At 36.3% G+C, this 17,255-nt stretch overlaps 1 protein-coding gene across 2 annotated transcripts in view; it reads right to left on the bottom strand.

The window, feature by feature from the left end:
* Positions 1 to 17,255, bottom strand: part of LOC127952423 (butyrophilin subfamily 1 member A1) — a 90,872-nt gene that overhangs the window by 589 nt on the left and 73,028 nt on the right. The window contains exons 1-11 of one of the 2 annotated variants that reach the window (XM_052550853.1): positions 11,612 to 11,859; positions 11,363 to 11,438; positions 8,796 to 9,146; positions 4,133 to 4,405; positions 3,018 to 3,125; positions 1,917 to 1,958; positions 1,621 to 1,662; positions 1,384 to 1,425; positions 687 to 731; positions 363 to 404; positions 126 to 167 (exon numbers count right to left, since the gene is read on the bottom strand). In XM_052550853.1, the coding sequence (XP_052406813.1) occupies positions 126 to 167; positions 363 to 404; positions 687 to 731; positions 1,384 to 1,425; positions 1,621 to 1,662; positions 1,917 to 1,958; positions 3,018 to 3,125; positions 4,133 to 4,405; positions 8,796 to 9,146; positions 11,363 to 11,420 (1,045 nt within the window). In that variant the 5' untranslated portion in view covers positions 11,421 to 11,438; positions 11,612 to 11,859. Of the gene's footprint in view, positions 1 to 125; positions 168 to 362; positions 405 to 686; positions 732 to 1,383; positions 1,426 to 1,620; positions 1,663 to 1,916; positions 1,959 to 3,017; positions 3,126 to 4,132; positions 4,406 to 8,795; positions 9,147 to 11,362; positions 11,439 to 11,611; positions 11,860 to 17,255 lie in introns of those variants that run through there. The other variant, XM_052550852.1, reaches the window with a different exon arrangement.

The following is a 17,255-nucleotide window of genomic DNA, read 5'->3' as shown; positions in this document are numbered from 1 at the left end:
GGTGAATAATTCAAATGAACATTTTATAAACCTGCATCTATTAAGGGGTGGAATAATAACTACTAATATAAATAATAACTTTTTTTAATGATAGTGAAATGATAACCTAATAAAGATAAATTCACCTTGTTGAATTCTGTTCTTCTCCTCTTCTCGTTTTTCATGTTCTGAAGAAAATTCAGAATAAAGGCAAGAGAAAACATTAAATAGATAAGATCATGGGTATTTATGGTAAGTGAACAATTCAAATGTACATTTTATAAACATGCATCTATTAAGGGGGTGGAATAATATCTACAAATATAAAAAAGGACCACATTTGTTTAAATTGTGAAATAATAACCTAATAAAGATAAATTCACCTCGTTGAATTCTGACCTTCTCCTCCAGTATTGTATCACGTTCTGAAGAAAATTCAGAATAAAGGCAAGTGAAAATAACATTAAATATATAGACCATAAGTATTTCTTACTGAGGAAGAAGAATGACAAATAAAACAAAAATAATATTTTAATAATATGTAAATAAATGAATTAATTAAAAAATAAATATTACAAAACATACAGGGCCTTAGATATACTGTACACAAAAATGTATGTGAATACACAGTGTCTGTTAAGTAGATATTTTGTGAATGAAAACAAACTTTACATTAAATATTAAATTATATCTTTAAAAAAATTCACCTTGTTTTATTCTCTGGTTCTCATTCTGTAAAAGTTCACTGTATTCTGGAGAAAATTCAGAAAAAAGGCAAGAGAAAATAACATCAAAACACAGCTACATTTGGTAACTGAATAAATAATTCAAATGTGCATTTGTGAACCTGGAGGACAAAACCATTCATAAGCAGCATGAGTTTACTTGTAGCAAAAGCCAACAATACATTGTATGGGTCAAAATTATTGATTTTACTTTTATGCCAAAAATCATTAGGATAATAAATAAAGATCATGTCCCAATGAAGATATTGTTTAAATTAACTACCATAAATATATAAAAACGTCATTTTTTATTAATATGCATTGTTAAGAACTTCATTTGGACAACTTTAAAAGAGATTTTCTCAAATATATATATATTTTTTTTTTTTGCAACCTCAGATTCCAGATTTTCAAATTGTTTAATCTTGGCTAAATATTGTGATATCCTAACAAACTATACAACAATGGAAAGCTAATTTATTCAGCTTTTAGATTATGAATGAAAAGTTGACACTTAAGACTGGTTTTTGTTCTAGGGTCACATTTTACAAACATGCAACTATTATGGGGAGAAATAATTACAGCAAATATAAAATAAATGAATAAATAAACTAACTTTGAAAATGGCAAATATATATATATATATTAGTAAAACAATAACCTAAAAATATAAATTCACCTTGTTGTTTTCTCTTCTTCTCCTCCTGTAGTTTTTCATGTTCTGAAGAAAATTCAGAATAAAGGCAAGAGAAAACATTAAATAGATAACATCACAGGTATTTATGTTAAGTTAATAATTCAAATGTACTTTTTATAAACATGCATCTATAAAGGGGATGGAATAATAACTACAAATATAAAAAAGGACAAAAATGTATAAAATGATATTGAAATAACCTAATAAAGGTAAATTCACCTTGTTGAATTCGGACCTTCTCCTTCTGTAGTTTTGAATGTTCTGAAGAAAATTCAGAATAAAGGCAAGTGAAAATAACATTAAATATATAGACCATAATTATTTCTTACTGAGGAAGAAGAATGACAAATAAAACAAAAATAATATTTTAATAATATGTAAATAAATTAATTAATAAAAAATAAATATATACAAAAACATATTTGAATACACAGTGTCTGTTAAGTAGATATTTTGAGGATGAAAACAAACTTTACAATAAAAATGATATTATAACTAAAAAAATACAGATTCACCTTCTTTTTTTCTCCTATACTCATTCTGTCGTGTGTTGTATTCTGAAGAAATCAAGAACAAAAGCAAGAGAAGGTGACCAAGTTGACCTTAGATATACACTTTCCCTCATGAATACACAGTGTGTGTTGATTAAATATTTTGTGGACGAAATGTATAGAGTTACTTTTTTGTCTTTTATTTTATTCAATCAAACATAACATTTTTGGAGAGCAAAATTAATAAAATTATACTTAAAGAAAAAGGACTGCAAAAACCATTATAGTATTTATTGATATTTCAACTGGAATAAGGACACAATCGCGTCTGCTCCTGTTTCTTTGTGATAGTACGGTTTCACAAAACAATTTTAAGAAAATGTTTTGTTTTCTAGGAATACATTTGATAATAGTTGGATATTTGTACATTAGGATAAGCTTAAATTAGGGATGGCTGAGAAAGGTTGTATCAAATGGGCAGAAAGCAGAGTGGATGATTATATCATCAAGCATGTGTCCGTAAAAGCGAGTTGGTACAGTAAAATATGGTCAAACATTTTTTGCAATTATAGCGTGTGTCACCAGCCGCTGTCATATTTAATATTGAACATGGCTGAGATGGACTGTTTTGAAATGACTTGGCTCATTCAACTGTATACAGATACAAAACTTTTCAACACGTAAGATTTTAGACCCGCAAAATGCGACCAGAAACAGAACAATAAGCAAAATATATGGGTGGATGATGAAAATTGTAGGAATGGCATAGAATATTTATTTGCAACACAAATGTTTTGTTATAAATAAATTTATTGTTGTAAATAAAATAATTTAAGCAATATTTTTTTTAAATTTTAACTACAATATATTTTGCTCTCAAGCATAGTATGTTTGATTAAATGAATAAGACACAAAAGTAATTCCAAATTAATGAGACTTTAAATTAGTAGTGAAATAATAACTAAGTTACTTTCAGGAAAAAAAGACAGATTTATCCAGTCCTGCATGTATGTCCAACTTTGGACACTATTAGTGAACTGAGGAATAATAAACATTTGACAACTAGCCCTAGGATCCCTTATTTATTTAAAGCAAATATAATAATCAAACAAACAATAATTTTACCTCTGTTTTTACGAACAAACACAGCTAACAGTATTCCAGAAATCACAACGAGTACAGCCACAATTGTAGACAAGATGATTAATTTCCTCCAAGGATTAAAACTCTTACCTGCAACACAACACAGTGACATTGAGCACATTGTGTCCAGTCAAACATTTATATTTGATTAAAAATTATTAATAATACAAGCAAGATACATTTGTATGCATACACAGTAAAAAAAAGTGCAACTAAAACTAACACTGCTGATGCTTTTTGATTTATATACCCAAATGTAATGCACTACATTCAGAATTAAAGTGTAACTTTGCTGATTTTTAACCCACTTGTATCATTAGAATGTCATTCTATGTAAATAAACAAGATGCAATTTTTGATTAAAATTTAATCACACACTGCCGGGTCTGTTGTGAGCGCACCTGCTGTGACTGTTAATGTACGACACTGCTGACATTTATTTTTGTTATTAGCAGTGTCATACGTCAGCAGCGTCATGAACTCTCTCACAACAGACCCGGAAGAGAAGACAATGCTGAATAAAGTCGTAGTTTTTGCTATTTTTGGACCAAAATGTATTTTCAATGCTTCAAAGTATTCTAACTGACCCTCTGATGTCACATGGACTACTTTGATGATGTTTTTCTTACCTTTCTGGACATGGACAGTATACAGTACACACAGTTTCAATGGAGGGACAGAGAGCTCTCGGACCAAATCTAAAATATCTTAAACTGTGTTCTGAAGATAAAAGGAGGTCTCACGGGTTTGGAACGACATGAGGGTGAGTTATTAATGACATAATTTAGATTTTTGTCTAAACTAACCCTTTAAGTTCTACTCTGTAGTGGTTTTGGTGAAAGTAACAAAAAAGTAATACAGGAGTAATGTAACGCATTGCAATTCTGAGACAGTAATATTGTAATGTAAGGAATTATTTTTAAATGACTGTAACAAGTAATGTACAATGTATTACAGTTTGGAAGTAACTTGCACAACACTGTTTATTTGTCAGTAAAACATATATGACAATCTAACAATACAAAGTGAGTTAGAAATCTGGTAAGTTACACTTTATTTGATCTACTCTTCAGCATCAAATATGTATCAGTACGTACTTGAGGTCAAAATCAGTGTCTCCAGCATGTGATGTCTCAGTCTGACTCTGCAGTGAATCTTATCATCTCTGTGTTGTACAGTGATAGAGTGTTTGACTCTGAATCCATCTGTGTTTCTTTGCATTTCTGTTTTTTCTGAACTCAAGCTTGCTCCTTCACTGTTCAGCCACTCAAGAAAAGGTTCAGGGTTCCAACCTTCAGATTCACATTGTAGATGAAGCCCTCCTGATTGATCAAATCCATCTACAGTGATCACTGGGGGACTTCCTACAGCTACAGAGAGAGACCAAGATGAAGAACATTCAATGGGTGGATAACTGCATTTTATCTGCCTATAAACCTGTTTTTGTTCTGTATTTTTGTGTTAGTTTGATGCTGACAAAAGCATCAAACAAAACCATAAAGGAGCAACACACAGGGGAGACTGTGGATGCTTTGAACACCTTTTACTTTAAGGTATGTAATTTGCTGTAACGCCCGCAATTTTTTGCACTGTTTAAGTTAAACTTTTATAAAACATCACATTTGTGTGCTTTCAAAATAGTTTTGAAATCTACAATTTATAACTTCAAGTTGATGTGCAGAGAATACTATTGTTACAACTATTCCCACTAGCTAGGTGAGTTGTAACAGTAATAGAAAACATAACTGAAAAATAATTAGGAGGTGAAATCACAGGTGTAAAAACCGGAAAGTCCTATAAGGAGATGGTTTGGGTGTGTTTGATGCAAATTACTAAACTTGGGCAAACAGTTATTTATATAACCTAAAATTCAACATAAGAAGAAGTTGGGAACAAATTCACGTGTGTACACACATGTTGTGATATACAGTAGGTGCTAATGTTTTGTGAAGAGTTCTCCTGTGATTATTGAGAATGAGACCCAGTGTGTGTGCTTGTTAGTCACTTTCTCATTGTGTCAAATGTGGGCTTATACACCATCCCATTTCATTGTGTTAAATCTTTGTGGGTCCAGTATGAAAGTTGTGTGACAATCTGTGCAACACATAGGGTGACCATATGCGCTGTTCATACGGGACACGTCCCAGCCATGATTTTAATATTGGGTGCGTTCGACTTGAAGCTCGGCTACAGATGGCAATCAACGAGAGTAGCCGCTTGCAGTCGGAGGTGGAGTTGAAAACAGACATGTCAAGCCAGACACCTTCATCTCCCGTTAGTGACACTCACGTGGTGTTTGCATACTTTATCACAGATGAAGTGAATTAAATGCTGTATTTGTCAAATACACAGACGTTTCAGAAACGTTTTCATGAGCAACAGAAACAGTTTTTACATACTGCTTAAAACAGCGCCATATTTTCAAGAATAAAGTTCAACATAATCATATACTATTTAAATACTAATACAGTGGGGTATATATGCTTTTATCAGTGTTGTATGATAAACGGGACTCAATACAAGTGTGACTACATTTAAAAGCGTTTCCCATTCGTAAAAAAAAAAAAAAAACAGATTTGTTGCCATTATTGGAACTGAAACGCTTCAAACACACATGATCATTGTCATGTGGTGGATCTGGCCAATCGTGCAGCAGCTGTGTCGTCATCAGCGCTCCTGCAGCTGCTCTGGAGAAACTGCGGCGGCTGAGTCAGCTGGCTGCTCTCGAAATGCTCTTGCGGTACTTTGATGGCTCACGTGACAGTCATGTGGCGTCGTCTCAAGTCGGAAACAAATTTCTTTTGGGATAGCGATCGGTTTGCGCAATGCTGCGTGAAGTCAAACGCACCTATTGCCTAAAACATCCAGAGCAGTTTGAACAAAAACATGCAGGTATTGTACATAATCAACCAATCGTGGAGCTGCGTGTGAGAAGGTGAGATCTAGAGGGAACGATCAAAGCGATGAAAATATGCGCATGTGGTTGTTCGTTCGATTGACTTGAAGCGTCACTGCACACAAATCCCCCCCCCCCCCCAAAAAAAACAAAGTGTGCCACAATGCTTCAAGTCAAACAAACGAACAAACACTTGAAAGCGATTCAAAAGCTTAAGGAGCCGTCTGCTCTGCTCTTTATAGCTCTCATGAATGTTACACAACGATCAACCTGCACAGTGCAAATAGCCAAAACCTGGATATTTTAGGCAATATTAAAATCCTGGCTGGGACGTGTCCCGTATGAACGGCGCATATGGTCACCCTAGCAAAATATAACACTTCAAGCCCTTATAGACAATGTTCCCTCTTAGCTGCTTAACATGCAAAAATTCTAGTTAAAACGAAAGAATTGCAATGATCAGGTAAACCGCTATAAAGTTGATATATCGCTACAGAATTAGAACCAGTGAATGCGGTTTACGGGTTTCATAGAAATAGAATGATGTGCGCCAAACGAGTCGGTGTGGAAATGGAATAATGGTTGCAGACGAAATAGCTCAAATCAAGAGCCAATGCAAACTCAATGAGGTGAAATAAAACGTCCTCATAAGAAGTGTGGCTTGATTAAGTTTTGGAAATAGCGGATGATGGGCAAAACTCGTACATTTACAGTCACACAAGGGTGTATTGTGCAGATTAGTATTGAGTTGCCGATCTCAGCAGTGTTGTAATGCAACAAAATAAAAATACTTCGTTACAGTACTTAAGTATTTTTTGGGAGTATCTGTACTTTACTTGAGTTTTTATATTTCAGCCAACTTTTACTTTTACTCCACTATATTTCCTAATTAAAGTGTATACTTTTACTCCGATACAACAAAATAAGAAGAACAGGACTGCAGGAAAGCAGGTTTGATGAATCAGTGGTCTGGCGTTTGCTAGTTAGACTCTTAAAAACACCTTTACTCATGTGCAAACAAGTGCACTGCTCACAACCGCAGATGATTTCATTTCAAGTCGAGTCAGAGGTGTGCAGACACAGCATCATCTGCGATAATATGGTAAGTGTTATTATAATGATGTGGAATCTGACATTATCAAGTAGGCCATATCACCAAATCATACAAAGAGTGTGCACGCACATTGATTTATTAGTCTATTAAAACTCGAAATTCCAGGCATTCTAAATTTTAGACGGCAAAAATCCTTCTGTATGCTTTTTATATTTATATAATTTCATGTAGGCATAGTTAACTTAATATATATCACACAAAGAGTACCGTTTTTTTTTTTTTTTTTTTTTTTGCAGATGCATGAACACATTAAATAATCATTTTATGCAAGTTCAGTAGAGCAATAAAGACTTACATTTTTTGATATTATATTGCTAGTTTTGCTCAGTTTTGCCAACAAAAATTGTTCCAAACGAAGATTACAGCACTGCTTTGCGTTTCTGAGCAATGGACGGTGTTTACTTATTGAATGAATCAGCTTTTTGAACAAATCGGTTAAATAAATGATTCAGTGATTCACTCATTAACACAATCAAATGCTTTCTTTCTGATTGATTCAGCCGTTTGAAACAACATTTACTCATACTTTTACTTTCAATACTTAAGTACATTTAAGATAAAAAAAGATATATATTTTTGTACTTAAGTACTATAAATATCACATACTTTAAGACTTTTACTTAAGTAATATTCTAAACGGTGACTTCAACTTCTACCAAAGTCATTTTCTGGTAAGATATCTATAATTATATTTTAGTATGACTTTCAGGCACTTTATACACCACTGGATCTCAGTTTATATGCTTCAGCATGTTTTCTATTATCTTCTGTCAGTTTAAATGCTTCAGTGTTTGATATCATATTATGTTAGGCCTATATTATAAACCTTATAAATAACTGATCTTGTTTTTTAATGGAGTCACTTACTGTATGCTCATCAAAGCTGTATGTATTTGATTTAAAATACAGAAAAATAACAGTAATATTGTGAACTATTAGGCTATTGCAATTTCTAATATTAGTTATTATAATCAGATTAATTGAAAAAAAAAGAAAGAAAACAATTATTGACCCCAAACTTTGGAATAGTATAGTGTATATTGTAACACACAATTTCTATTTTGAATAAACACTGTTGTAGTTTTGTTTTTTTTACATTTTATTTATCAAAGAATCCTGAAAAATATCACAGGTCCCAAAAAATATTAAGCACCACAACTGTTTCCAACATTGATTATAAATTAGCAAATTAGAATGATTTCTGAAGGATCATGTGACACATGTGATAATCCAGCTTTGCTTTACAGGAATAAATTACATTTTAAATTAAAATAAAGTAGAAAACTTTTATTTCTAATTGCAATAATATTTCACATTATTATTTTGTGAAATAATATTCAGTATTTTATATCAAATAGGTACAGCCTTGATGAGGCTAAGAAACTTATTTAAAAAATTTACTGATCCCAAACTTTTGAACAGCAGTGTATTATACTGTAAAAAATATTCTCAGGTAACCTACATCATTTAGTTACATCAAGGGTCAAATCAAATATAAATAGCTCATCAAAGTTAAAAGTTACACTATTTTTTTGTGTATGTGCTGTACAGGTCTGGTATAAAGAATGTTTTTTCTCAGGTGGCCGAAATGTCCTCCCAGTAGAGAACAGTTTAATATTCAGCAAGAAAAAAATAAGAGGGAACATTGCTTATACAACCCATTACAACTGAACCCATGTTACACACACCCCAGTCTTCCAAAGCTTCATGTCTAAAATCATTAAATGTTTGTTGTCAATGGTTTACTCACCTTCAACACTGATATCAAGAAAAGCATAATCAGACCAGGATTTGGACTGAATAAAACACTTGTAACGTCCTTCATCAGAGACTTGGACAGATGAGAGTTTGAGTGATGCATCTCCTCTCTGTAGTTCTTGAGGATTCAATTTTGTTCTCCCTCTGTAGGACTGAAGCTGTTCTGTGTTTCTGTCATCATGATCCTCATAAAGATGCACTACTGAATTTTTCAGATCAGATCTAAACCACTCCACTCTCATGTCCACAACACTGATGCTGGGTTTAACTGAACAGGGCAGAATTACATCTTCACCAGCTACAGCAAATACAGTGTCTGCAGGACTCACTACTTCATAACGGTCTGTTACAAGAGAAGAAAACTGTTAAAAAGGTTCTCTTTTAATCTGGTTCACTGGCATTGCATTAGTCGCTGATGCTTTAGAGAAACTCATTTTCTCCGAAATGCTGAAGCCTGCATTGGATCACATCTGTGCACTTGCACAGACAAATTCAATCTCAGCATGTGCACACAAATGAGGCCTTCTGCCTATATAAATGCAAAATGCAATTTGATTGTAATCTTTCTCCTTCAGCATGAAGATCATCTCCACACGGACTCACTTCTCCCCTGTGGCTATCTGGTTAATCCTGATGTGTCTCGTGTTTGCCTTCCAACCCCTTACTCGTAATAAAAAATCAATCACCTTCACAAGAAGAGCACTTCTCCTCCTCACAGCAGCATGAACATTATCAGTTCCTAGCCCCTACTTCTTAGAGCACTCCAGCCCCTCACCACCTGAATCCTGGCTTGGGAAGCCATTCCGGGTGTTGAAACAATCAAATGAGGCTTTTTCGGTTCAGATTGCTTGCAGACCTCCCCATTTCTACTTTCAGTCTAAAGTAGAAAGTTTACAAGTGAAGAGTACCGTGGAGCTTTTTCCAGCAGCCCGCAACGTGTCACGGTTTTACAGCCGTTACTTCAAAGAAAGATGGTGGATCTGATACATGCATCATTTTTATATCCAGATAGCCCCCCATCACAGACCTTTTTGAGATTCACGTTCAAAGGGATGGCTTACCAGAATACTTTCTGTCCTGACTGTCTCTGGCACCATGCATCTTAACCAAGAGAGTGGATTCGGCCCTCACCCCCCGTGACAGAAAGAAGTGCACATCTTGAATTATCTTGACAACTGGCTTGCTCTGGCCTGGTCAGAGCATGAGCTATGTGCACAAAGATCCCTGTTCCTCAGCCATTTGGAATGCCTAGGGCTCATAATCAACATGCATAAATCAAATCTTCCCGCAAACAAATATCTTTCCTGGGCACAGTTGTTAATTCAGCCCAGTTGGGGGCTAGCTTTCACCATAACAATTTCTGAATATTCAGCAGCTTGCTCCATTGTTAAAGGTCTGGAACTTACTTCCCCTAAAGACATTTCAGAGGCTACTAGGCCTAATGGCAGCTGCCTCTTCAGTACTACCAATGGGCCTGCTGCACATGTGGCCCCTTCAATATTGGCAGAAAGTTTGGGTCCCGCCCCATACTTGGTATCTGGGACCCAGGGTGACCCAAGGCTGTGACAAGGCCCTGGCCCCTTGGAGATCCCATCTGTACCAGTTTGAGATTGATCTGGGGCTGGTCTCCAGAAGGAAAATTGTCATGACAGATGCTTCCAACTCGGATTGGGATGCCGTGTGCAATGGCAGACCAGCATTCGACTCCTGGTCGGCTCCTGCAGCAGCACACTGGCATATCAACTGCCTAGAAATTATAGCAGTTATTCTGTTGCTCAAGGCTTTCCTGTCAATTCTTAGAAGGCACCATGTCCTGGTCCATTCAGACAACATGATGATGGTGGCCAACATAAACCACCAATGGGGGCTCAGGACGCACCCTCTGCACCAGCTGGTGAGGGGTCTCCTTCTGTGAGCACAACAAAACCTTCATTATGTGAAGGCAGTGCACCCTCATGTCTTTCTACACAAATATAGATATATAGGGATATTTATGCCTTCACTTTATTCAAAATAGCTAAATAGATTAAACATTCTTTCTAACATCTCCTTTTGTGTTCCAGAGAAGAATTTCGGGTTTAAAATGGTTTGAAATAACATTTAAAGGGATAATGAACTATCCACTTAAATTAGACAAAGCAAACAAACAGTTTTAGGATTTGTGCGGTTTTTACATTATGTGCAGTTATTACATTATGAGTTGCTTTAGGACAGTTAAAATACACTGAAGAATTATTATCTTCATTATAATATATATCTGGTTTGACAATCCAGCACCAGAAAAAGAGCTGAGGAATCATTCACTACATATAACAAAATACATAAAACATTGCCTGTTAACACTTTTATGGTTTTGTTACTTATTACATAGCTCTTTTGAATGCTTGCTTCTGATTGGTCCATCTTGTCATTCAGTGGTCAAATATTTCTGGATAATGAATCTTCAGTTGGACTATGACCGACCGATTGTACATTTTCACTTATAAAAGTTATACTTTTACTTTTATACTCTTACTTTTTGTTTTACACATGAACACAAACATAAATACAAATATTTACCTGATCTTGAGTAAGTAATCCCACTAATAATCAGGAGGATCAAAAAAATGAAATTCATCTTTGAAGGATATGGATACTGAAAAGAAAAATGTGAAAACAGAGACATGCATTTTAACCAGAAAACTCACAGAATGGTGAGTTAACATGCAGGTGTTTTCTTTATGTTACACATAACCAGAAAATCTAAATTCAGAAAATCAATGAAGACTTACTTGTTCAAGTGTGTTTCTCAGTTTTTCCATGACTTACCTTAAATTCAGTACTCTCAAGAGTGGGAATAAATGCACGATCATACAGAGATCATTCCTGGTTTAGTTTTACTTTCTCATTTCACATTTGAACGTCTTAAGTGACTACACAGTTCGTCCAATCATACTAATGTTACATCCTCCTCCGTAGTTTCTAGAAGCAGGGAGGAGTCAGGTTATTTTTTTTATTTTTTTTGTAGGACCTTGAGGACTTGAGGACTCTGGGTTTATAACTGACATTTATGGAGGGGTATGATAAAATTTTTGAATCAATTTGCAGGTTCTCACTGGTTTAAATACCACTCACTTTTCTTAGAAAAGAAATAACACCAAATAAGTGATGTTTTAGAAAAAATTATAATCTATTGAGGTGTGGCATATTTAATGTATTCTGCAAAGTGCAGTTTCTGTTGTCTTTTTCATATTAATACAGCAGAATACAAATAAAAAAAGAAAATAGCAACAGAACAAAGCGGACTGGAAAAAGCTAATGTCACAGATATCCTTGACATAAATGTCACAACAAATGTGTAGAATGTAGAAATACCTAATTAATCAACAGGTGTGTGCATGCATCTGCTGAAATGAATGAATTTGTGAATATGATTTATAAATCTTAGAGTAGTATCATATAACTCATGTGGGTTGAATTTGGGACATAGTGTTGGTGAAAAAGTGCAATGCATTGTAGTTGATAAGCTTCAGGAGAATGCAGATATTGCATGCAGGTACTGCACACAAGATACTTTTTTTTAAACAAGATTTAGACAAACTTTATTCTGTTAATTATGATTTTTTTTATGATGTGGGAGAATCTATAACTGATTTTAGTATGGGAAAAGTGTGTGGCAGAATAGAAGTATGATTCACTGATAAAAGTGAATAGATTAGATGACTTTAGCAATTAGAGTGGAGCATAATAAGAATGTATTTGTAACTTTGAATCTGTATATTTCTTGAATGTTGTCAAAATGAAGATTAATGCATCATTAGGCTTTATTATTATAGTTATTAAATTATTTAATTATTAAAAATATATATTTTCTATCTATCAATTTTATTGATAACGATAATTGTTATATATTGTTGAGTGTGTTATTGTGCTGATACCTTAAAGTGGGGGTGAAATGCTATTTCATGCATACTGAGTTTTTTACACTGTTAAAGAGTTGGATTCCCATGCTAAACATGGACAAAGTTTCAAAAATTAAGTTGTACGTTTGAAAGAGTATTTCTGTTACAAAAATACTCCTTCCGGTTTGTCACAAGTTTCGGAAACTTTTTTTCGAGTATAGCTCTGTGTGACGTTAGATGGAGCGGAATTTCCTGATATGGGTCCTAAGGGGACTTCTGCCGGAAGAGCGCGCGCTCCCGTATAGCAGAGCACTGAGAGCACAGACATTCACTGATCAGAGCGAGAGAGTCACGAAATGTCACAAAAGGAGTGTGTTTTTGGTTGCCAGGGCAAGACAACCCTGCACAGATTACCAAAAGAAAAACAGCATTAAGGGACCAGTGGATGGAGTTTATTTTTACAGAGCATCAACGGAGTTGTGCAAGTGTTTTTGTTTGTTCCCTGCATTTCGAAGATGCTTGTTTTACAAACAAGGCCCAGTTTGACGCCGGATTTGCATATAGTTTATTTCTTAAGGATAATGCAGTCCCAACGAGAAAGGGTCACGATCGTGTGTTGGAACCGCATGCGGTGAGTAAAACTGCTTCAAATATCTCTGTGTTGTTAACTTAGCTATCGGCGCGTAAGCACATCAAGTAAACAACATGCGATGTTGTCATCAAACTGCACTTTCCACATGTACAGCTCTGGATCTGATTCTGGATCATAAATATACTCTGAATCTGACTGTTAGTCATGGTTTGTTTTGGTTGGTTTTGTCCTCACGGTAATATCACAGCTTCCAAACGCTCTCAACGCAAAAGCCTACTGGCGCTCGTGATTCTTTAGCTCCGCCCACACGTCACGCCTCCAGCCGGTCATGTTTTTCTGGGAAAAATCGGTACAGATTATCTTTCTCTTATGAATATAATAAAACTAAAGACTTTTTGGAGTTATGAAGGATGCAGTACTACTCTATAGGTACTCAAGATTAACAGGATATTGAGTGAAAACGAGCATTTCACCCCCCCCCCTTTAAGGACTGCTGTGGACAGCTGACCCCTAAAGTTTTTTATATGCTTCATATTCTGTGTTGTGATCAGTTCACAGCAGTGATTTCTAAAGTGTGCATCATCCTTTCAGTCAAGTTCTTAAATTGAATTTGTCAATTAGAAAAATAAGTCATTTTGACTGTTAGCAAGCATATGAAATCAGTATTGACAAAATCGATCATGCAATGCAGAGAAAACACAGAAGATGCATTACAAGGGGCATTTAGATCCATTTACACACCATTTAAAAATAAAAAATGAATGTATTTAACCTGCAGTTACAATGCATTCACACTGTTTTGATATTTTAAACATAAATCCTTGAATAATGATATTTGAAATTATTATTATTTTTTGAATGAAAAAGACAAGTCACTGTTAATAAGTGAGTCATTGCAACTGAACCAAATAATTTAAACGCTTGATTCATTCAGGAATGAAACACCGTCAATAGAGCAACAACAATCAATATTGTGTCTAAAATATAATTATCTTAATATAAAATTATTGTTTAATAAACTCATGTATAAAATCAATATCACATGTTTAATCATGCTGCTTTTGGTGGAAAAAAATGTTTAATTATAAGAAAATAGAAATATATTCATTTCTGCCCCTTATATCTTGATTTTTGTGATCATCATACATGCATTTTAATAAACTGAATCATGCAGTGAACTGAATAATGTAGCTCTCATGAGTCATAGATGTTAGCGAGACAAATGAACTATAATTGCCTTTTGTCTTTTGGGTAATAACTGTAAATTTTAGGCACAAGTAGTTTAGTCTTTTGTTCATCACCACCCACCTCCACAACAATACAAACACAACTGGAAAGGGGTTGCCGATCAGTACACAGCTGTGCTGCACCTGGCACTGGAGGGGTGTCGGAACTTGATAGTCTCAACATCTCCCGACCTGATATTTATTTTTTCTTTATAAAGCGGTGCGCAAACAGAAACACACACACACACACACACACACACACACACACACACACACACACACACACACACACACACACACACACACACACACACACACATATATATATATATATATATATATATATATATATATACAGTATTGTTCAAAATAATAGCAGTACAATGTGACTAACCAGAATAATCAAGGTTTTTCGTATATTTTTTTATTGCTACGTGGCAAACAAGTTACCAGTAGGTTCAGTAGATTCTCAGAAAACAAATGAGACCCAGCATTCATGATATGCACGCTCTTAAGGCTGTGCAATTGGGCAATTAGTTGAATTAGTTGAAAGGGGTGTGTTCAAAAAAATAGCAGTGTGGCATTCAATCACTGAGGTCATCAATTTTGTGAAGAAACAGGTGTGAATCAGGTGGCCCCTATTTAAGGATGAAGCCAACACTTATTGAACATGCATTTGAAAGCTGAGGAAAATGGGTCGTTCAAGACATTGTTCAGAAGAACAGCGTACTTTGATTAAAAAGTTGATTAGAGAGGGGAAAACCTATAAAGAGGTGCAAAAAATGATAGGCTGTCCAGCAAAAAAAAAAAGCAAAGACAGTCTGGAGTTACCTGTAAGTACTGTGACAGTTAGAAGACGTCTGTGTGAAGCTAATCTATTTTCAAGAATCCCCCGCAAAGTCCCTCTGTTAAAAAAAAGGCATGTGCAGAAGAGGTTACAATTTGCCAAAGAACACATCAACTGGCCTAAAGAGAAATGGAGGAACATTTTGTGGACTGATGAGAGTAAAATTGTTCTTTTTGGGTCCAAGGGCCACAGGCAGTTTGTGAGACGACCCCCAAACTCTGAATTCAAGCCACAGTACACAGTGAAGACAGTGAAGCATGGAGGTGCAAGCATCATGATATGGGCATGTTTCTCCTACTATGGTGTTGGGCCTATTTATCGCATACCAGGGATCATGGATCAGTTTGCATATGTTAAAATACTTGAAGAGGTCATGTTGCCCTATGCTGAAGAGGACATGCCCTTGAAATGGTTGTTTCAACAAGACAATGACCCAAAACACACTAGTAAACGGGCAAAGTCTTGGTTCCAAACCAACAAAATTAATGTTATGGAGTGGCCAGCCCAATCTCCAGACCTTAATCCAATTGAGAACTTGTGGGGTGATATCAAAAATGCTGTTTCTGAAGCAAAACCAAGAAATGTGAATGAATTGTGGAATGTTGTTAAAGAATCATGGAGTGGAATAACAGCTGAGAGGTGCCACAAGTTGGTTGACTCCATGCCACACAGATGTCAAGCAGTTTTAAAAAACTGTGGTCATACAACTAAATATTAGTTTAGTGATTCACAGGATTGCTAAATCCCAGAAAAAAAAAATGTTTGTACAAAATCGTTTTGAGTTTGTACAGTCAAAGGTAGACACTGCTATTTTTTTGAACACACCCCTTTCAACTAATTGCCCAATTGCACAGCCTTAAGAGCGTGCATATCATGAATGCTGGGTCTTGTTTGTTTTCTGACAATCTACTGAACCTACTGGTAACTTGTTTGCCACGTAGCAATAAAAAATATACTAAAAACCTTGATTATTCTGGTTAGTCACATTGTACTGCTATTATTTTGAACAATACTGTATATATATATATATATATATATAGCAGGTGTGACCGCTCCGTAATGAGCAGGTGCAGGTGTGCCTGCTCCGTTTCCAGGGCGACGCTGATGAGAGCTCGGGACACGCGTCACACACACACACCCCCCACCCCCCAGAGGGGCGAATGGTAGGACCTGGTATTGCCAGTGGCTACTAGGGGTCGAGAACGCCGTCTTCGGCTTGGCCTGCTCAGTTAGGGGGACCAGCCAGTAGCCCTTGGTGAGGTCGAGGGTCGAAATGTACCGGGCCCTTCCCAGGCGGTCCAACAGTTAATCGACCCGCGGCATTGGGTAGCCGTCAAACTCCGAGACTTCGTTTAGGCGGCAGAAGTCATTGCAAAAGCGGAAGGTGCCGTCGGGTTTCGGAACCATGACGATGGGGTTGGACCAGGGGCTGTGTGATGGCTCGATGGTCCCTAACCTCAACATCTCCTGTACCTCCCCCCGATGGCGTGTCGCCGAGCCTCCGGAACACGATAGGGCCGCTGCCGGACGATCACTCCGGGTGCTGTGCGGATATCGTGCTTGAGTATGTGGGTCCGCCCTGGCTGGGGAGAGAACACATCGGTGAACTGACTGACCAGCTGTTGCCCTTGACGGGGATGGCCTCATGGTCCAGGATGACCAGGATGTGTTCGTGTCCCCGGGCGGACTTCGGCAGCGGCCACACTAGGTTCATTCCGATCCTCTCAAAGGGCACCTCAATGATCGGCAGCGGAATCAGCGGGCTGGGAGGAGGGGTGCGTGGAGACGTCTGTTGACCGGTGGGAACCCCGGCCAGTAGCCATTGTTGGGCGAGGCGTGAGAGGTCAGTCACTTGTGCACGGGCGGGCCGCCGTTGGTTGTAGGACCAGTCATGGAAAAGTTGGGC

Source organism: Carassius gibelio, chromosome B3, assembly GCF_023724105.1.
Source record: "Carassius gibelio isolate Cgi1373 ecotype wild population from Czech Republic chromosome B3, carGib1.2-hapl.c, whole genome shotgun sequence".
Taxonomy (NCBI): domain Eukaryota; kingdom Metazoa; phylum Chordata; class Actinopteri; order Cypriniformes; family Cyprinidae; genus Carassius; species Carassius gibelio.
The sequence above is the reverse complement of the archived record's forward strand: the minus strand, read 5'-3'. Positions and strand labels throughout refer to the sequence as shown.